Source organism: Hippocampus zosterae, chromosome 14 (assembly GCF_025434085.1).
Source record: "Hippocampus zosterae strain Florida chromosome 14, ASM2543408v3, whole genome shotgun sequence".
NCBI classification, from domain to species: domain Eukaryota; kingdom Metazoa; phylum Chordata; class Actinopteri; order Syngnathiformes; family Syngnathidae; genus Hippocampus; species Hippocampus zosterae.
Genome location: NC_067464.1, coordinates 20156236 through 20178463, shown reverse-complemented (window position 1 = coordinate 20178463; position 22228 = coordinate 20156236). Strand labels below are relative to the sequence as shown.

General features: G+C 42.8%; 3 protein-coding genes across 11 annotated transcripts in view; 1 reads left to right on the top strand and 2 right to left on the bottom strand.

The window, feature by feature from the left end:
* Nucleotides 1-5256, bottom strand: part of ralgapa1 (Ral GTPase activating protein catalytic subunit alpha 1) — an 88823-nt gene extending 83567 nt beyond the window's left edge. For 4 of the 6 annotated variants that reach the window (XM_052085637.1, XM_052085640.1, XM_052085638.1 and 1 more), the window contains exons 1-2: nt 4714-5256; nt 469-579 (exon numbers count right to left, since the gene is read on the bottom strand). In XM_052085637.1, coding sequence (XP_051941597.1) covers nt 469-579; nt 4714-4819 — 217 coding nt within the window. In that variant the 5' untranslated portion in view covers nt 4820-5256. The remainder of the gene's footprint in view (nt 1-468; nt 580-4713) is intronic. The other 2 variants (XM_052085642.1, XM_052085643.1) reach the window with 2 other exon arrangements.
* A 171-nt stretch (nt 5257-5427) lies between these two features.
* On the top strand, nt 5428-12631 carry brms1la (BRMS1 like transcriptional repressor a). Of its 3 annotated transcripts, none has more exons than XM_052085863.1 (9): nt 5428-5511; nt 6033-6186; nt 6424-6514; nt 6609-6736; nt 6814-6893; nt 8257-8353; nt 10588-10677; nt 10782-10846; nt 10935-12631. In XM_052085863.1, the coding sequence occupies exons 2-9, from the start codon at nt 6048-6050 to the stop codon at nt 11031-11033; spliced, it is 789 nt and encodes a 262-aa protein (XP_051941823.1). In that variant the 5' UTR covers nt 5428-5511; nt 6033-6047; the 3' UTR covers nt 11034-12631. The 3 variants fall into 3 exon arrangements, with proteins under 3 accessions (XP_051941823.1, XP_051941822.1, XP_051941824.1); XM_052085862.1 differs by having other exon boundaries at nt 5460-5587; XM_052085864.1 differs by having other exon boundaries at nt 5476-5616.
* A 5674-nt stretch (nt 12632-18305) lies between these two features.
* Nucleotides 18306-22228, bottom strand: part of ctage5 (CTAGE family, member 5) — a 29699-nt gene continuing 25776 nt past the window's right edge. For both annotated transcript variants that reach the window (XM_052085661.1, XM_052085660.1), the window contains 5 exons: nt 20856-21005; nt 19391-19549; nt 19257-19306; nt 19008-19170; nt 18306-18924 (listed from right to left, as the gene is read on the bottom strand). In XM_052085661.1, the coding sequence (XP_051941621.1) occupies nt 18713-18924; nt 19008-19170; nt 19257-19306; nt 19391-19549; nt 20856-21005 (734 nt within the window). In that variant the 3' untranslated portion in view covers nt 18306-18712. The remainder of the gene's footprint in view (nt 18925-19007; nt 19171-19256; nt 19307-19390; nt 19550-20855; nt 21006-22228) is intronic.

Here is a 22228-nt window from a genome sequence, read left to right as displayed (position 1 = left end):
AATTATATCAGTACAGCATTATGGAAGGCTAAATTCAATAATTTTTGAGACTTTTTCATTCCATTTCAAACTAAATTTAACACCAATTTCACACTATTCACAATTTCCAATGTTTAAAGTTGCGACCGTTTACAATTGTTTTGGTGGTTCTACAATCGTAATTGCATGATGTGACCATAAGACTTGTAAATATATTTTCAAGAATGTTCAGTTATTTTGAAATTTGAGACTATTCAGAGTCATAAAATCCTACTTATCATCAACAGTTTTGAAGACTTTTCAAAGATTGATCAAAGGAATTTTGAATGCCAAGTAAGGCCTTCATTTTAGAGTCATGGATTCGGTGCCACGGGAATGCTGAATAAGTGTACGAGATAGTCATATGGGTTACTTGCTTCACAAGCCGTGCTACTGTTCGTGGCATGGCTTGCTCTGCAGCAGTCGTAATCATGCTGTACTGTAACTCACCTTTTTGCTTGAGGCTAACCTCAATGGTGACAAAGTTCTCAAAGAAAACATAGTAGATGTGGGAGTAGTTCAGGTCGAAGAACTGCTTCAGCTCCGGGGGTTCTGCATTTTCTGGAAAATACAAAATGGAATGAGGCTGATATTTAAATTAATTGACACATTATTTAAATAAATACCACAGACGCATCGAGAAAAGCACTGAAAATGTAAAAATGCTCATATTTAATTCTTCATCGAATGTATATTTTTTTGGGGGGGGGTATTCACATTGTGATAACATCGAGGACCGTGAGACCGTGAAATTGTGAAATACATGGGTCTTTCCGTTAAAATCATCATAGAATTGATAGAATTTACTCATGACACCAATAATATGCTGGGGGGGGGGGGGGAGTACATTTCTGAAATCAGAATCAAAAATACATTTAGGGACCCATAAACCCATCTCCGATTCAAATTTGCTTTTGGCCAGTGTTATTCAAGTCTGCAGAGAAGGATTGTTCTTGCTTAATAAGAAACAAAGGGGTGGGGGAAATAATGATTCATCAATGGCTGCAATACTTCCCCTCTGAATTCAATTTCAATTCATCAACTTCCCTCCTCAATTTAATAAGCAACCAACAAATGCTCTGAATCAAATCACTTCCTGGCCATTGGGGGACGCTTGGCATGTGATTCATGTTGTACGGATGGAAGTTCATTCGATGAAACAACAAAATGGTGATTAAAAGCAAGTAGCAATAGCAGCCTGAAGTCAGTGGCTTTGACTTTTAACTATGATGTTTAGCGTCATTTCAGATTCCCCAGTAAATTTGCATGCAAACTGATGGCAAGCTTTGTCAGCGCACAGAAGACAAAGAGTCTCTGGGCACATTCATATGCGAGGTGCTATGACTGTATTGTGCTCTGGAAAACAAGTAGTTTAAGATAATGGTACAGACACTTGAACCACAAAATGCGATACCAACACAAAAACACATCTCAGAAGTCACCGTCATCCCGGACGGAGCTGTACAGAGTTGGAAGACAGCAGTTTTGGAGTTGCCATACCTGTCAACTCATACGGTTAAGCCATAGTTCATATGGATTTTGTGGTGAATCTTACGTATATGGCCGTATCGCACAAATCATACGGATTCTGAAAATGTCCGCGTTTTTTTTCCACCAACTCCAAATCATTTGGAGTTGGTGAAAAAAAAAACGGAACACAGGAATACAACTTTGAACACAGTAATGCCACCAAGTAAAATGATGATTAGACATTAACCAGACATTGTATTATGGAGATCTACAGTAAATATCATTGAACATTTCGTGGGATTTTTTTCTGCCGTTATTTTGACATATAAAATGCTTTGGTATGTTATAAGGATTTTTTGCTCTTTATAAGGATTTTTTTTGGTAGTTTATACAGGTTGGCGCTCCGAAAGGTTGACAGGTATGAGTTGATAAAGTTGGCAGAGAGATGTTGGGCCAATGTGCTAATTTGCTAATCAGCCAGTAGGAGGAGTTTACTCAACAGGCAAATTGCATTCGGAGGTTTACAAACACTGTTCAGTCTTTTGGGAAATTAGAAAAAAAGTTTGAACCTATTCGAAAAGGTTATAAAGCCATTTCTAAGAGTGGGGGCTTCAGCAAACCACTGTCAGAGAAATTAGCCTTAAATGGAGAAAACTAGGAACAGTGGCAAACATTCCCAGGAGTGGTCGACCAGCTAAAATTATTCCAAGAGTACGACGACGACTTATCCTGGAAGTCGCAAAAGAACCTAGAACAACATGCAAAGAACTCCGGACATCACTGGCCTCATTTCAAGACAGTGTTCAAGACTCTAGCATAGGAAAGACAGTGGCTAAAATGGCATCCATGGGAGAGCTCCCAGGCGAAAACCACTGCTGTCCAAAAAGAACACTCAGACTCATCTCATATTTTCTAAAAGACACCTTTGATGATACTCAAGACTTTTGGAAACGCATTCTGTGGACTGATGAGTCAAAAAGTGAACTTTTTGGAAGATGTGTGACCCGTTACGTCTGGGGTAAAAATGGCATGGCATTTGGTAAAAAGAACATCATGCCAAGAGTGAAGCATGGTATTGAAAGTGTGATTGATGGTCTGTGGCTGTTTTGCTACCTCCAGACCAGGACAACTAGCAGTTATTGATCGGACAAATAAATTCTGCTGTCTACCAGAAAATACTGAAGGAGAACGCCCGAGAATCAGTTTGCGCCCTAAAACTCAAACACTCTTGGATCATGCAGCAGGACAACAATCCAAAACACACCACCAAGTCCACCTCTGAATCGCTAAAATAAAAAAATGAAAAACAAATTAAGGTTTTGGAATGGCCAAGTCAACGTCTGGATTTGAATCCAACAGAGATGCTGTGGTGTAACCTTAATTAAACGGGTGGTTCATACTAGAGAACCCTCCAATATGGTGGAGTTGAAGCAATTCTGTAAAAGAGGAGAGGGGCCAACTTCCTCCACAAACTAATCACCAATTATCGCAAATGCTTGACTTCAGTTATTGCTGCAAAGGGCACTACCCATTAGTTAGTTAAGAGGGCAATTACTTTTTCACATCAGGCGAGGTAGGTTTGGATTTTTTTTGTCCCTTCATAAATCCTTGGGTTGTTTTTTGTGATATTAAAATTGGTCTGATGAACGGCAACCTTTGTGTTTGATAAATATGCAAAGAACACAGAAATCAGGAAGACGGCAAATACTTTTTCACAGCACTGGATGTCCATCCTGTCTTTTCATCTGTGATGTTTCTTTTGGCATCATCAACAAATGAAGAGCAATAACAGCGCTGTAAAGCATTCTGGGAAGTGTGCAGCTACACCATTGCTACGTTTTATTTTACAGTCAATGACAAATTTGCAAAAAGTGGCCACAAAAGGGTAATATTTTAGGGTGGACACAAATATGTGAGCATTCTTTCATTGTGTCAACATTGACAGCGTGAACTAAGAATTTTTGATATGTTGTATCAACCTGCCGAGTGTTAGAATGTACGACACTTTATTATGACCATGTGAATTTGTTGCACACATGATGTGGCAATGTGATTGTTGCACGGATGTGAGTGTTGATCAGTTGTAGTTTAAAGCGCTTGTGTGTGTGGGGGGGGGGGGGGGGGGGGGGGCTGGAACCTATCCTAGCTGACTTTGGGCGGAAAGCCGACAACACCCTGAACTGGTCGCCAGTCAGTCGCAGGGCACATATAAAAAGAGACGAACAACCACACTGACATCCACATCCATTGTATTCCCTAAACTGCGAGGAGACACACACCCTTGTCCAGAGAGAGAGAGAGAGAGAGACACACACACACAAACACAACTTAACAATGTAAAGAGGAAGTTGGGCTACTGTACAGGACATAGAGAGGAAATACTAAAGGTTGTTTTCATCTGCAGTCTGCGCATATTGAGGGTGTGTCGTGTCCATTTGTGGGGACTATTAACAGCTCCTGTTCCAGTTGACTGATTCTTCCATACTAAACAAGTCACCTTATTAAATGTTATCTTAATGCAGTACAGACAGTTAAATAATTAAATGGTACTGTAGCCAGACACCTGTGATCGGCTGGGAAACAGTTCAGGGTGAACCCCAGCTGCTGCCCCAAGACAGATGGAATAGGTTCCAGCACGCCCAAAGACCCATGTGACCCCGCGACCCATGTAACGATAAGGTGATCAGAAAATGGATGGATTGATGGATGAATGTAGCCAGACACACCCCAGACTACGTTCATTTGCATTGTTGCATTTTATGCTTCCAGCACCACAAAAGACGGTCTACTTTTAACCCACCCACCCCGCCACGACCCCACCACGCTCCCTCCCACAATTTCAATTCCTATGCAGAGTTGTCTCAATTGTGTTTAATTGAAAAATGATTAATGTACTGTACTTTTAAAAATATACACGGAATGTATTCAAACTGACCGCGAAATGTACTGCCAAACATTCATCGCTGAATTAATTGTACAATACACATAAGTTAGAATTTAGTTTTCATAATGAGTACGGTTGACAACATTATTGCCTCATTAAAATGTCAACACGACGAATGATTGAATGGGTGCGACAAAATGTGCTAAAGGCGATACATATATAACATATAATCTCAAGTGCTATTCAAAGATGACTTTTTTCTGTTTGTTCGTTTCTTGTGACATTCCAAGACTGTCACGTAGTAATGAACGTTAGCAGCATAACAAGGATATTTAACTTACCTATGACTATTCTGAGATGTTTGAGCCTCGTAAAGACGTCCTTCTTTGGATCTAACACTTTCTGTGTTGATTTTCTGACGTCCCCGTGAGGCTTTTTGGAAAACATTCCTGAGGCTGGAGACTCCAGAAGCAAATTTTAGACAGCGAGGACGTGCTAGCTCTAAAACGTAGCAATTTAGAGAGCTCCGGCTCGCGTTAATCTTCAAAATAACCGAACCCAATCACTGCGTTCCGATTTTAGCACTGATGCGGCGCATTACAAATGCCGTGTCCAAATGGACACCGTTTATTTACACTAAGCGTCATAGTTGGTAGACCGCAGTAGGTATAACATCTATCCATTGCATCTCCTTTTCCACAACAGTCTGCAGCCTGACGACTAATGTTAACTATTGAGTTAACCTAGCTAGCTGAGCGGCTCACTCACAGGGCTCACTTGGAAAACATCATGGCGGAGAAGGGAGGGGAAACTAAATAATGGATAAAATACATATTTAACAGAAACACACTAAATAATATGGGGCGTTTTATTGTGGAGGCGTGTGTGTATTGCAAGGGAATGCCACATGCTGATTTGTATGTGGGAGACAAAAATATTATTTTACAGGCTCTCAAATGTAACGCCTTTCGACCGCCTCGAGCCAGTGATGAATTCTGGGTAACGTAGTAACGATGCGCATTTGTGGCGCTGTCAATGACCCGTGATCTGAGTTGAAAAACTACTTTTCCCGGTACGTCTAGGTTCATGTCAAAGAGTTTTGTTTTTAGCATTTCTTACCTCCTGGGGAGCATTTCAGGGTAGGAAAAATAAATTTGATCGTCTTTCGTAGAAAATCAACAAGGTTGAAACAAAACGCCAACGGTTTATACGTTTGTGAGTCGTAATTTGGTTTTGGAATATGGGTAATGTGCGCATGGCATCAAGTCCTCCTTTTGCTGGTCGTGTAGCTAAAGCTGCTAAAAGGCTAACATCGTTGTCGTGTTTATCTTTTGCCTGCCACATATTATGAGACAATTGCAAAACATACGTATAGGCCGTGTCAAGGAAAGAGATTTAACATAAATATTTATACTTTTAGCGAGGATGTTTGTAAACAAAGACAAATCTGAGTCCCAAGAAGTCCCAAAAGCAACAGAACTGAAAACGCATTCATCATGTCGCGATAGTATTTAATACCTACTAAAACTAGCATTACTTTTCTGGTCCTAGTTGAAGCTAAAATGGAACCGGTCATATTAAATATACCATGACAAGACATCGAGAGCTCGCCAAGGAGCGACCATTGAAAGAAATATTTCTTTCTTCTACTCTCTATCAGAGTGAACGTTCTGCTATGCCAGTGCATCGCGACCGGGAGAAGAAGGAGGGCACAGCAGAGGAGATGGAGGTTGAGGATCGGGAGCAAGAAGGATCCAGTTCAGAGGAGGAGGATTCTGAAACTTCCTCTGTCTCTGAAGATGGAGACAGCTCTGGTAAGAATGTCAGATGCGGTTATGTACTGGTACACAATACAAGGTTCTGATTTAGATGTAGCGCAATTACTACCAGTGCTTGCATTATGTGAAGAACACTTCGGTCAATTTTTGTCAATTTCTAAATGGCGTGTCTGCTTTTGGACCATTAACGTAAAAAAATCAACTAAAAAGACCAAAAACGACAGATGTGTTTTTCACAGGACATTGACAATTTGTTACTTTTGTATGTCACAGAAATGGATGAGGAGGATTGTGAGCGAAGAAGGATGGAGTGTTTGGATGAAATGTCAAATCTGGAGAAACAGTTCACTGATCTCAAAGACCAGTAAGAAACAGGAATATTTTTTCAAAGGCTATTGCCCCATTTGTTTGGAAATAAAAGGCAGTGTGAATATACTGTCAATATTTTGTGCGTGCAGGCTGTATCAGGAACGTCTCACTCAGGTCAACAGCAAACTGGCTGAGGTGGAGGCTGGACGTGCAGCAGAATATTTGGATCCTCTGGCCGTGCTGTTGGAGAACATGCAGGTTCGCACCAAAGTGGCAGGTAATCCTAACGTGTCACAAAATCTCTTTACGCACTGGCCAATGTACTCATATTCCAAATCATTCTCTCTTTGTCAGGAATCTACAAGGAGTTGTGCTTGGAGTCTGTAAAGAATAAGTACAAGTGCGAGATCCAGGCAGCGTGCCAGCACTGGGAGGTTAGAAATGGAGCATTCACACTTGCCGGAATTTCCATTTTTGCTATGCACTGTAGCTTTGAAATCACCGACCTTCAGTAAGGTTTACTCCAGTGAATATATTAAGTCCAAAATAATGGTGAATATCTATATTAAAAATTACAAATTACTGCCAATAGATTAAAAATTAATGCTGAATGAGTTCTTTCCAGATTCAAGTGACATCTCACACACACACACACACACACACACACACACACCTATGTGTGTCGTATGTACAGTGGCTTGCGAAAGTATTTGGCACCCTTGAACTTTTTGACCTTTAACCACATTTCAGGCTTCAAACATAAAAATATCAAATTTGGTCTTCATGATACTGTTAGCTCCCCAGGAATATTTTAACAGACCTCTGAGGCCATCATAGAGCATGTGCGTTTATATTCATACTTGACACAGGTGGACTCTATCATCATCAGTCATTTAGGCTAACATTGGATCGTTCAGCAATCATCAGGAAACCTCTGGAATGAGTTGGCCGCACTGAGAGAATAATAGCGCACCCAGTTTTTACTTTTTTTATGGGAAAAAAAAGTGTAAAATATCGTATGAATGTCATTGCACTTTTTTCAAATTCTAATTTTATGCCTTTATGTTTCAAGTTTGAAATGTGGGAAAAGGTCAAAAAGTTTCAGGGGGCCGAATACTTTTGCAAGCCATCTGTGTGTGGGAGAAGCACCTGCGCCACTGTTAGATTCAAAAACAAAACAGACGCGTTTGCGTGTTTATGGTAATATGTAGCCATCTATTGAGCATTCAATTTAATTATTAAACTAATGATGGGACGAAATAGGCCTTGTGTCGGGTAATGACCGAGGCGTTTGTCGAGGCGCGCTTCATTCGGGCTAAGCCCGGAAATGATGACGTGCGATGACTTGCTGGCCGGCTGGACGACGTGACTGCTTCAGGAAATGATTCGATTGTTTCTCGGGCATTGCAAACGATATAAACCTGCCGCAAAACGAAATGGTGGTCGCCGGTCAGCTCCCATTTTGTGTATTTCGGGCGGTCGTACCTGTTACACCTGACGTGTGTGCAATGGCAATCTTATTTCGCCTGTTGTTGCAATGGAACCTGTGCGAAAAAGGAGAATTTCCCATGTTTGGGAAGACTTCCAATTGATTACTTCTCATTAGGCAAGATAAAAGAAAAAACTACCTTAATATAAATGTGACAACGTAGCTTTTTTTCTAGGTTTTATGTCTAACCTTTGGTATTTTACAGGTGAAGTTTCTGTTGCATGGCAAACTCCTTGCAAAATCTACGATATGGCATATATGGTTGGTCTGGGGTGTCTGATTTAACGTGTGTGTTTGTGTTTGCACAGAGTGAGAAGCTGCTTCTGTTTGACACGGTTCAAAGTGAACTGGAGGAGAAAATAAGAAGATTGGAGGAAGACAGACACAGCATCGATATCACATCAGGTAACAGGGTTAGCACTACGTCGTGTCACCTGTCAGCCAATGTCACTAAACTGTCTAGAAATCTCTCAGCCGCAACGTCATGTCTTTTTATGTGGCTTAACCTTACTGCCTTGTAAACCGTCGCGACCAATAAAGCTGGACCGGGTGTATCCTGCTACATTGACATTCAATACCTAGAGTACCTATGACACAGAAAATCAGCGTAGTCGGTGATGTGTCGGCCCGGAGCCAGACCCCCACGCCTTCTCCCGGGGACCAGGGGCGCGCCGAGGCGTTCCCAGGCGTCAGCTGAAGGATCCGGTGGGCCGACACCAAAGAGGAGAGAATCAATGGTTTCTTAAGCAAACCGCAGCTCAGAGGACACACCAGAAGTTTCAAAGAGCTTGAAGCCGAGATCGTTCGAAGTCCAAAAATAAACTAAGTCCAGAGGCCGAGGTGCAGGCTGGTCACAAACGAGTTTATTCAATCAAAACCCGGAGAGGTACAGATGTGCACATCGGAAGAACTCTGAAAAACTCCCCGGAACATACACAGGTTTTATAGCGATATAAGGGGCAACCCCTCTTTTTCCATTGGTTGGTTTCTAAGATCGTTTTTTACCTTAATGGTATCATACTGCGTTGTGTATTCTGATTGGCTGTGGCTTTCCTCGTTATCTAGATTTTAATGGTATCTCTAAGTACTCCATAACTTAGTTTGTAGATTATAATATCTTCCGCAGGCGATGTCTGTAGGCTTCCTCAATGTGGGTCAGGTGACGGACAACTCTTCTTTCTTACCAATGACTTTTTAGGGGCGACCATCCTGTTATGCTCGTGACAATCATACTTATTTTCCACTTACTTCTACACTTCGTTAATATACAATTAGCTTCTGGGTTCTGTATTTGCTTGACATTAATTCCTCTATTTGACAACCGTATGCCAGTTTTTTCTCTATCAGCTACGGGTTATTGAAGTGGTTTAACACAACATTAATATAAAACAGATACTACATCAGCTCACATGCAATGTCGGTGCTTTCATCAGCCATAAGGCCGCTATAAAAATTCACGTTTAACCCTTTCAGGGACAGCGGTTACTACAGTGGACAGCTTATGTTATCAGGCGACAGAGTGCATGAAAGGGTTAAGGTCAGGGCTCGAAATAAGCGTTTTTTTGGTTTGTTTTTTAGCGCAATGACCTGTTTTATGACGTTGGTCACAATCTGATCCGTGAGTGGTCATGACCTGAGCCCAGAGCAACTGCGATGTCATTTTGAGTCGACAGCAAATGGCAAAACGGCCGCCCAATGAAAGGAATGAAACCCGGTGGAGTTTACTACTCAATTCATGTTCCACCAATGTCTGCTTGAATATCGTTTTTATGTTAGTGGAGGGAGCAGAGAACCCTTTTAGGTTACAATTGGTTCCTGCTAATAATCATCACTCGATGGCATCGGGACACAAACAGGGAAACAACTCAATGGGGAACAGAAAGAGACTGTAACTTCATATATAAAGTGTATCGGAATATCGGGCACACTGTCGGCTTTTGGGAAAATTGAATGTTTTTGGTGCGCCTTATAGTGCGGAAAATACGGTTTTAAAAAAAACATCTGAGGCAACCAGAACATGACGTTTGTCACAACCCCTCCATCCCATTGCAACACTAATCCAGTTCATTACAATAAAATTTCTTATGTTACAGTGCTAAAAAGAAAAAAGAAAATGTCCCTTCTAATCCACAGGCCCAGTGGTCCAGCTCTGGCGGGCCACATCATTTCATATGGTTCAGGAAAACAAATTACGTGTCTTGACTTCATGTTTCTTGATAAAATACGATCCATCCAGCCCAAATTTCAAATCCGCTTATCCTCATGAAGGTCATAAGCGTTTTGGGGTCTTACTAGCTCTCTTCGGGCAATAGACGGGGTACACCCGGAACTGGTTGCCAGCAAAGATGAACAACCGTTCACACTCACAATCACACCGAGGGGCAATTTAGAGTGTCTCATCAACATGACATGCATGTTTTTGAAATGTGGGAGAAAACCAGAGTGCCTGGAGAAAACCCACACAGGCACGGACGTGGAGAACCGTACAAAGTACACACAGGAAGGCCGGGGCCAGATTCAAATTCTCAATTCCAACGCGTACGTGGTCAACAAATCGTTTTATCTCTCCAGACAAGGTGCCACCAATTGAAAAGAAACACCGGCAGCATTCAAGCATTTTCTCTTATGTTTGTCATCAGAGCTCTGGAATGATGAGCTAGCAGGACGGAAGAAGCGAAGAAATGCTTTGAGTCTGGATAAAAAGAGGAGAAGACCATCAGTCGTGTCTGATATCCTTTTTATGGACATCAATGCATGTCTTTTTATGCCGCTTCTTGAAAATGTTTGAAATTGCTTTCGCCCTCCACGTATTAAAAACCTTAACCCCTCGTACGGCCTTATATTGTCTACATGCTTCCTGACTTGGACATCTTAGAGGACTGGACAGCCATCAGGAAGGTAGGCTTGCGTGTCAGTATCACCTCAATAAGATATTTTTCTAGCTTAAGTTGAACTTTGAGGTGTGCGCGTGTGTGTTGTCATCCAGGCTGTTGCCACGCTTGGTCCCCACAGAGGAAAGGTGGAGTCGGACAGCTCGGCTTTTCCGTTCAGACCGGACAGAAACCGACCCATTCTCAACTGCTGAGAAAGAGCAACACGCCCTTATGGACACATAAACAAGACATCATGTGAGAACACACAGCTCACCTTTTGACTGCAACGCCAGCCGCTGCGGTGCATCCTACGGCCGAGGGAAATTAAACAAGACACCCTTTAAACCACAAACAATATTCAGCATTGAATGCCATCACAGCCTGAGAACTGGCTCGGTCTAAAATGAAATCACGGACTTCATTTAAATGTTTTAAGTGGATTTTTGGTTTGTTCCACTTCATTATAGACGATGACAGAACAGACCCAACAAGAAAATTTGTGCTTCCGTTGCAAAATGGTAGCAGAACCAACGCAAAAATGCTTCCATCCACCAGTTGTTGTTTTTTAAGGCGACTCATATTCGAATGCCAAATTCAAAGATATAATTGTCTCTTGCCAGCACCTGAAAGCGTTGATGTGGCATTTTTGTTCCTTGGGTCACACCTCCTCCTACTTGGTAACCTTTACAAATGTCAAATAGGTTGATAGTGTCACACTGTAAATGCTGGCATCATAAATACGGACGTTCAGTGTTTTGGAAAGGGTGCAAAAGGGCCTCAAGTGAAAACGATTCGCTCACGTGAGTCCCTCTTACCAGAATTTCAGGTCAACTCAGTGGTTTGACAGCTTTCTTTTTTTTCTAGATTTCCATTTTTACAGAGTGTATATTATATACAGAGACATGCTGTCAAATTGAATATTTTGATTTTGTCTGAAACGGTCTCTTTGTAAACCTTTTTTTTCCTTCTCATCAGGGCCTTACAATCATTATGCAGGGAAATTGGGTGTTTGTGAAGATTTTGCAATTTGCCATACGAACACAATTATTTAATTGGACTCCACATCTTTTTTTTCTCATTCATCATTTGTACAGTTTGGTGGTCATTGCAATTGTTCTTGCCTGCGCCATGTCAAGTTCGAAAAGAGTCCTTTTGATTTTTGCATCATTGTGTGATTGTTGTCATGGTTATATTGAACCACACTTCACTTCATATTTAGTTGTAAAGTGTGAGACAAAACGTTTCAGGACATTTCTAAGCTTTTATTTGACAACACTAATGGAAAGAAAATGCATAATTTCAATGGATCTTCCAAATTTGTTTATGGGAAACCCTCCAATATATTTTTATATAATAGCCGCTTCGAGGGGGGGGGGGGGCAAAATCGATTGTCAGATGTTGGGGCATTTTCAAAAATGATTATTTTGAAACGCCATTTGATTGCATACTTATCTACCTCTGAGCTATTGTCTCTTCTTAATTCCCTAAACTAAAAACATGCCTCCATTTTAAGCAGTTGCCGTAAATGTAAGCATGTGCATTCGTCCGGTTTTCTATAAAAGCCTGCGGTGAAGACGCTTCATCACATCGCATGTTGAAGATATTAACAAAAATTGTTAATGGGAAAGGTTACTGAATAGTGACAAACATGAACAAACCAATTACCGGTAATGATATATGTGTGTAATATTTTGTTTTTTTATTAATCATAATGTTGGTGACATTAGGATTTTTTTTCCCACATAGTTAATGTGCAAACAAAAGTGTTCCTTTGGATGGAATATTTTCCTAATAAAGTGAAATTTCTAGAGTTCTCTGTGCCATCTATTGTTAATAATTAATCGGTAAATTGGCATAAACATTAAGTTGGGAGCCTTTTGATAGTTTTGACAGCAGAAGTATTTTACAGAGGGAAAGCAAACTCGTGTTACATAGGAATCACCATTAAAGTGCATCTAATTAACCCCAAATGGCATTCATGGTTTTGTTTAAAATGGAGTCAGTCCGGAGAAGGGTACAAAAGCATTCAACACAGCATGGAACACGGTGGCGACACCAAGTGGAGGAAAAAAAATGGCACAAGAATGACAAAACCAAGAACTTGACGTTCCCCAAAACAAGAAGCAAACTATTCAGGGACGTTTCCAACAGCAACGTTGAAGTGAGCTTGCAGGAATTTCTGGCAAGTACTGGCAGGACAGTAGTCGGTACATATGTGATAACTATCTGCCATCTTCATATATCGGCAATGGGGTAGGCTGCCAAGATGGAAGCCTGAGAAAGAAAAGCACCCAACCGAGATGTGGTTTTCAAACACTCACTTGTTCATCTCCCAAACACATGTGGGGACAATGTGTTATGGGTGGATGAAACAAAAGGTTGACATTTTTGGACCAACCATGACTACAGTACACTCATACAATACAATACAATACATGCTGATTTATATAGCGCTTTCACAACAGCGGCAGCTGTAACAAAGCGCTTAACAAAACAGTTAACATCAAGTAAAACAATCCCCAAGAAGACACCACACATGCAGTGAAGCACGGTGGTGGCAGCATCGTGCTTTGGGGTTGTTTGTCCAGCTCGGAACTGGGGCCTTAGACAAGGTGGAGGGAATTCGAAACAGTTCCAAATAGCAGTCAGGGTTAGCAAAACATTTTCAGGCTTCTACTATAACGGAAACATGTTAGTAAAAAAACAATGCAACAGCAGAAATTTATTCTGGGTTAACCAGAGGGACCGTAAATAGTAGCAGGTGTGTGCTGACTCCACCAAACATGAGTTTAGATGTGACTGAATCATTCTGAACACAGCCATGTCACCAGTTAGAAGAGTGTGTGCATGCTTGCACAACAGTTTCTTGGGGGGAGGAGTGTTCTTGACACCACCAAATTAATGTATTTTTTACCCAAATGAATACCTACAGGTGATTGATCCAATTAATGGTGGAAAACGTTTTGCAATTATTTAATAATAATAATAATAATACATCACATTTGTAAGCGCCTTTCACAACACTCAAGGACACTGTACAGCCAAGACCAATAGTAAAACACAGATAAAATAATAAATAAAGATTTAAGGCGGGTAGGCAAGTCTGAATAGGTGGGTTTTGAATAAGGAAAGAGTCAATACAGTGCACTCCGCTTAATAGAACACCGGTTAATAGAGTAATCCGCTTAATAGAGCAAAAGGCTCCGGAACGGATTTGCCTAATGCAATTTCCTATAAAGATACTCCGCTTAGTAGAACAGATCTCCGCTTAATAGAACAGGCCGTAAGCAATGAACATTGTAAACTAGTGGTTTTCGAAGTGTAGCTATCGCGATACTGTACCACTATCGCGAGAAAACGCGGTAGTTCTAGCCGTATACAGTAACAGGTAGCACGCGTCACTCCACACATAGACACACGCACGTCACAATGGCTTCAACTTCATTCAAGAGACGAGAGAGAGACGAAGTGTAGCTATCGCGATACTGTACCACTATCGCGAGAAAACGCGGTAGTTCTAGCCGTATACAGTAACAGGTAGCACGCGTCACTCCACACATAGACACACGCACGTCACAATGGCTTCAACTTCATTCAAGAGACGAGGGCCATCACCTGCGGATAAGAAGGACACACTCAGACGATACGATGCATTGCCGGATTCTCAGAAGGTACGCCCGCGGTTTCCAGGACTTCCCTCTTATCCAGCGCATTGAGAGGGAAGTCAACCGCAAAATTACAGACTCCTGTTTCCAGACAAAAGTAACAAAATTTTTCTCGTGATTTGAGATGTTTGACTGAAGTTGATTAAAGTTGTTGTTTTGTTGTTTGATTAAAGATATGGACGTCCACAGTCGAAATATCTCTTCTAACTCGTCAGCAGGGGTTTTTCTGCGTGCATAACTTGGTCGTCGACGTGTCTGAAGGTGTACCTAATAAAGTGTCTCCGGTTAATAGAAACCCCGCTTAGTAGAACAGAAGCGCTTCGGCCCAATGGTGTTCTATTAAGCGGAGTGCACTGTATTACGAATGTTGGGAGGAAGTGAGTTCCAGAGTTTGGGGGCAGAGCGACTGAAGGCTCTGCACCCCATTGTACTGAGACGGGCAGAGGGTAGAAAAAGGTGGAGGGAGGATGAGGACCTGAGTGAGCGAGAGGGAATGGAGATTTGAAGAAGATCTGACAGATAGGGGGGCGCAAGGTTATGGATGGCTTTGAATGTATAGAGAAGTATTTTGAAGTTGATTCTAAGTTTGACAGGAAGCCAGTGGAGCTGTCGGAGGATGGGGGTGATATGATGGAAGGAGGGGGTTCTCGTGATGATCCGGGCTGCTGAATTCTGAACAAGTTGAAGTTTATGGAGGAATTTTTGATGGACACCGAAGAGGAGTGAGTTGCAGTAGTCAATACGGGAAGTGACGAGACTGTGAACAAGGATAGCGGTGGTGTGCGGAGTGAGTGAGGGACGGATGCGGTTTATATTGCAAAGGTGGAAATGAGCGGACCGGGTAATGTTATTGATGTGGGAGTGAAAGGATAGTGAACTGTCAAGGATGACACCCAGACTCTTCACCTGGGGGGAAGGAGATATCGTGGCATTATCAATTGTGAGGGAGAAACTGTCGGCTTTGTTTAGAGTGGATTTGGTACCAACGAGTAGGAGTTCAGTTTTATTGCTGTTTAGCTTGAGGAAATTGTGGGTGAACCAAGATTTGATTTCTGAGAGACAGTGAGAGAGGGACGAGGGTGGGAGAGAAGCGTCGGGTTTGCTGGAGAGATAGAGCTGGGTGTCATCCGCAAAGCAGTGAAAGTGTAAGCCAAATTTGCGGAAAATGTTTCCGAGTGGAAGGAGGTAGACAATGAAGAGGAGCGGACCGAGGACAGAACCCTGGGGAACACCAGAAGAAACGGGGAGGGATTGTGAAGTAAAAGAATCAAGTTGAATGAACTGAGAGCGGCCAGTGAGATATGAGTGGAACCAATGTAGAGGGGTGTTGGTGATGCCTATGGTAGAGAGTCTATTGAGGAGGATGGGGTGAGAGATTGTGTCGAAGGCTGCACTCAGGTCAAGGAGGATGAGGATGGAGATAAGGCCAGAGTCTGCTGCCATGAGAAGATCGTTTGTGATTTTTATGAGGGCTGTTTCAGTACTGTGACGGAGACGGAAGCCGGACTGGAATTGTTCATAAAGACTATTGTCGGTGAGGTGGGAGTGGAGCTGAGAGGCGACAGTTTTCTCCAGAATTTTCGAGATGAAGGGAAGATGGGAAATGGGGCGTAGATTATTGACGTCATTGGAATCTGAACCAGTTTTTTTCAGGATTGGGGTGACTGCTGCAGTTTTGAAGAGCACAGGAACAATTCCAGTCGACAGAGAGGAATGGATAATGGCTGAGATGAAGGGAAGCAGAGAGGGTAGGCAGGATTTGACCAGAACTGTGAGGAGGGGATCAAGCTGACAGGAGGAAGTCTTGGATTTAATGATGAGGTCTGAAATTAATGAGAGATGGGGGAGTTCAAAAGAAGAGAACAGTTTGCAAGGGGTGAGAGGGTCAGATGAGGGGAAAGGTACAGATGAGCCCAGATGCTGGTGGATTCTGTTGATTTTTTCATTGAAAAAGAGAAGTGCATTGCAGGTGTCACGAGTAAAAGTGAGGTGGTAGGGAGTCAGGAGGTTGAGTGATTCTGTTCCAAAGGGAAAATAGAGTCTTAGTATTTCCAGCATTGGAGCAGATGAGTCCGGAGTAGTAATGTGATTTTGCTTGAGAGATGGAATCCTTGTAGAGGGATAGCTGAGCTGCATAGATGTCCTTGTGAGCAGTGAGGCCGGTTTTCCTATAAAGTCTCTCAAGCTGCCGGGTTTGGGATTTCAAGGAACATAGATGAGGGGTGAACCAAGGGGCAGACCGAGTAAAAAGGACAGAGCGGGACTTGACAGGGGCGAGCGTATTGAAGATGCTGGTGAGACCAGAGTTATATTGGAAAACCAAATCATCAGGAGTGGAGTCAATGTCCGGAGTCAGGGTGGTCAGCCATGCAGTGAGAGAGTCAATGTTAATATTTATCTTGGTGCAATCACAAAACCCTGGCATTTGACTACTGCTCAAATGACTTTGTTTTTTGACCAAGATGTGTCGTCTTTTTCGATACATTTGTATACCTACCCTGATTTAAACCCTCCAACCGGGTAAGGAATAAACAATATGTCTTCCTCCCAATCCTCCACTCCCATCGATTGCCCCCCAAGGGACAACATATGTGAGGCTCACCAAATAATATCTTTTTCAGGGACGTCTGGGCTTTCAGCCAATGCCAAACCACATTCTGCATGCGATACAACAGCGTGGCTTCATAGTAAAAAAAATTGAAGTACTAGACTGGCCTGCCTGCAGTCCAGACCTGTCTCCATTTGAAAATGCACATTATGACGCGCAAAATACGACAACGGGGACTATTGAGCAACTGTGGTTGCACATCATGCATTTCACCTTCAAAGCTTCAACAATTTTGTGTCCACACACCCCAAATGCTTATTGGGTGTTGTTAAAAGGAAAGGTGACAGTGTAAACACGCACCCGTTCAAGCTTTGTGTTGCAGGCGTCAAACTCAAAATAAGTGAATACTTGCAAAAAAAATAAAATAAATTATATCATTTTGAACATTAAATATCTTGTCTTTGGAGCGTGTTGAGTTACATTTGGGTTAAACCCAAATGTTTTTGGTTTTACGCATCATCCCAACTTTATTGGAATTGGGGTTTGTAAAATATCATTCAGATCACATGTCCTAGTTTAGTGTAAAATGTGACAGATGTTCATCCCAAAATGCACCTGAAGCACTAAACTTAATCTAGTATTTCTCATAAAATCTGTTAAACTGTTATGCGAAACAAAATTCCATAGAGACACCAATAACATTACAGTATTTATTTATTCAAATAATTGTTTTCCCCCCCTTTTCTTTTTTTTCCTTTTTTTAACAAACTTCACAACAAACGTTTGTTTCCTCAGCCGCCTGCTCACATAAATTTAGATTGAATAAATATTCACAAAATAATCCAGTCTAGATGCAAACTGTAAAATGACACGGCTGAATTTTTTTGTTTACTGGAATTTTAAACGACTGAAGTCATGACAGTCTACATCACATAACTATGAAACAAACACAGGCTGAGTCAATATTGATATTAATTCCTTTTGGCCTGGAGAATGAATTTCATAGGCTGGCACTGAAAGAACTACTCGGGAACACATCCATTTCCTACATTTTGCACTTGGTTAAAAAAAGCAAAACAAGCCATGGCTCATTTTCTGCCAATGATTGTGGAAGATTTGTTGACCACGTCTTTCTCACAATCAAAGTTCGGGGCTTGAATTTCACCTCAAACTTTTCGATGTGGCGTTTGCATATTCTAGCTGCGCATGCCTGTGGTTTCAACTATATTAGGTTCATGATTGACTCAATCAATGTCAATGTCACTGACACATTTATTTTGTGTGTGTCTCGATGCCCCGTGATTGGTTGGCAATCAGTTTCCGGTGTTACCAACCTCTTGCCCAAAGTCAGCTGGGTGAGACAGCAGCTCACCCAAGACCCTGACCGGGATGAACAGGAAAAAAAATGGATGGATGAAATGCAGCATTACCGCAAGCATCCTGGATTGGCTATCATCCAGTAATGTTCCAAATGTCAAAGTACGTGACAAAAACACATGCTGAAATATAGCTAGCGTTGTCAGAACCGCCCTAAATCTCAAGTACCTAATCATCTTGTCCACCCAAATGACATTCATGATTGATTTTTTGGGAATTCTTCCAAGAACGACGCTTCTCCATCAGCAGCGGCTGTTTGAAGAAGGACCGAGTGAAAATCAGATGTGGTTCGAATAGCAACTTAAGGAGCGGATGTTAGCTCATCTTGTGATTGGCTGCGTGGCACAGGGGGGAGGTTCTGCTGGGACACGGGAGGACCCACGGAGGGAGGCGGAAGGCCATCGGGTGGTGGAGGCCGCATCGGGGGCCCATATGAAAGCGGGTGAGGAGGAGGCGGAGGTCCGCCGTGAGCGTACAGAGGAGGGAACATCATCCCTGGCCGAGGAGCCCACACTAGAGAGGGAAAAAAAGGTGGAGAGAGTCAGCCTCGCAAACTCTGTTCACAATGATCGTCCAAGAGGAAGATGATTGCTCACTTGGCATCATGGGAGGTCCTCCAGGCCCTCTGGGAGGGAAGAAATCAGGCGGTCCGAAGGGTGCTCTTCGAGGAAATGGGCCATCTATGGGGCCTATTGGCGGTCCAGAAGGTGGTGCCGTCCCCCTTCTCAGAGGAGGAGTCCTTCCATCACTGGGAGTAGGCTGATGAAAAACGACAAAGATCACAAAGCTTGCAGAGATTGAATTCACACATGGAATTTTGCTATGCAGTACGGACAGAAACAAACCTCTTGATGATCTTGCTCGGGTCCAAGGCTGTGTTCTCTGTTTGTGCCATCTGGAACGACAAAGGCACACAAGCGCACAACATGAATCCGCTGGGGAGGACGCCCGCTTACAGCAAAATGAAAGGAGTGGTCACCTGTTGTGTCTGCATAGTGGATGGGTCCCAGGGGCCCAGGATTAGGAAGAGCTCTCGGAAGGGGAAAAGGTGGACCTGGAGGTGGCAATGGAGCGATCATTCCTGGGGGAGGACCAGGCCTCCTGTAAATTGGACCTCCGGGTTCAGGGAACATACAGCCTGAGGAAGAGCAAACCAAATGGGAGTAGACAGCGAGAAGAGATTTTAATCATGGGATGTTTCAAAGTCAGTCATTTAGGGAGACCATCGACAGACTTTCGACACTGAATACAACACAACATAATACACACATGCTGCTGCCATGCTATCTGTGAAATTCATAAAGGCTCAAAAAGTTATCACTTCTACTAAAGACATGCCGCGAATTTCATCCATCCATTTTCTGATCCGCTTTCTACTCACAGGGGTCGCGGGGCATGCCGGAGCTTATCCCAGCTGGTTTTGGGGTGTAGGCGGGGGACATCCCGAACCGGTTGCCAGCCAATCGCGGGGCACACAGAGACGAACAACTATTCGCGTTCACACTCACACCTAGGGACAATTTGGGATGTTCAATCAGCCTGCCATGCATGTTTTCAGAATGTGGGAGTAAACCGGAGTACCCGGAGAAAACCCACACAGGCACGGGGAGAGCATGCAAACTCCAGATAGGAAGGCCAGACATGGAATAGAACCCTGCACCTCTGAACTGTGAGGTGGGACATGCTAACCAGTCGATCACCGTGCCGGTGCCGCTAAATTGCCCGATATAATGTTTCTATTTTCTACTTGAAATTGATCTTAAGGTTAATAAAGGCAACAGGAGGATGCTAGCTAAGCTAAAAGGTATGATGTACAGTCCCACCCACCCCCTCCAGCCCGCCCTGAGAGCACTGGGTAGCTCTTTCGGCCAGAGACTGTTGCTGCAAGAAGGAGAGATACAGTACTGCCGCTCGTGCCTACCGACTGCTGTCAGGCTGCTGAATAAACATGCGCGAAAACCATTGTAAATAGCACAGCCACCTTATGCTTCATATATGCAGTTGCATATATGCTTGTATCTATATCTTATATTTATATTGCATTCTATACTGCTTACAGTTTTTTTTCTGAAACATTTTGTGCACGCAACACTTTTTTCTACTCCCAATTTTGCTGCTGTAGACTGCAAATTTCCCCAGTGTGGGACAAATAAATGTTATCTCACCTTATATTATATTATGCCATTTTATGTGCAAGTGTTCAGATTCAGCCAGTCAGAATCAAGGTTTAACATTTCACTGTCTGCACTTGATTTTCATTTGTTGGCTAGAAACAAGTGTGGTAAAATGCATACAAGTTCCACAAGTGTTGAACACATTTCCTTTTTTTTTTGCTTAAAGCACCAAAGATAACTTGCCTGCTTTCCTGGAGAATTAAGGAAATCAGGACGTATTGGGAGGATTACACGACATTCCAGAATGTCCTGATCCTATCTAAAACACACCTTGAGGGGGAAATGGGCCGGGGGCTCCCAGTGGGGGTCCCCTGCGATCTCTTTCCCACGAAGGAGAGATGGAGCCGCTGTCCGAGTGCGGGCCTCCAGTCTGCTCGAGCTCCCCGTGGGCACAAGGCGGCTCGACTGGACCACGAGTTCCTGGAGAAACAGCCATGGCAGAACATGGCACAAGGTCGCCGTGAGGACAGTGGACACAATTGCATGTTGAGTGGAAGGAAGGAGAATCAGCTGGGGAAAAAAATTCTTAAAACAGAGTTTGAAGCAATTCAGCCAAAATAAGGAATGATCAGTTCTAATTAGCGTGCTTCCGGCTTCAGTATCTGATCAAACTTGAAGCATACATGTATAGATCGCAAAGCATCCATTTGTTAAATTCTGAAAAACTTGGTGTCTTTCATGACAAATGGCTGCAAGAAATCTTCGTTTGTACAGCGCGTATGACAACATCCCATCGGCTCTTTGCACATAACCTCCTGCATTGCTAAAACATGGCTTGCTCTTTTCTAATTTGGAAAAAACATTGTGTCAGGAACATCACTGTGGGGCAGTTATTGCCTATACACACATCTCTTTTTAAAGACGAGTATTCTGCCGTTTACTCAAGACTATGAATGAATACATGACTGTCATATTGCACAAAGATGGAGAAGTGTGAATTGTATTAAATGCAGCGGATACGACCTCACAGCATTGTGCCTAGAATCCATTTCAAGCTAGCCCGGTAATATACAATAAATAATAGTGGTCAGATTTGGAATTGGATTTGGAATTTGGGAGTGAGTGAAGATTTGTTAAGTTTGATTGACATTGTCAGAGAGGTTCTAAAGCCCTCTTCCTCAACTGGCGGACCGTGATCCACGACCGGACCGCCGACGTGCTCTGTCCGTACCTCAGGAAATTGTATAAAATAATAATTTATAAAGTGATTTTTACATTATACATTTTATATTTGTGGACTATAATCTACGCATTACCGCAATCGCTTGTTAAAATTATCCGTTGTATTCTTTGCGTGCACTAACAGATATAATGCAGAGGACCGTGGCAGCGCGACTTTGTGTGTACTGTATAATGTTTGACTCACTGGAGACCCTGGCTGAGTAGGGAATGTCGGCGATAACGATGCGCTGATTGGCTCCTCTGAACTGAAGGTGTGGCCATACGTAAGCATCAGCACACGTCTATCCCAATACACACGCATTCAAAATGGATGATTGTGTCAGGAAACAGACGCATGCGCGACGCCACAGTGTGCTCACAGCTTCAGCCTTGGAGAGACGCACACAGACAATTAGACAAAACGAATCGTGGGAGGTTTCGATTGTGTGCAGTTCTGCTCCCGTCTACCCGGGGATCTTTGG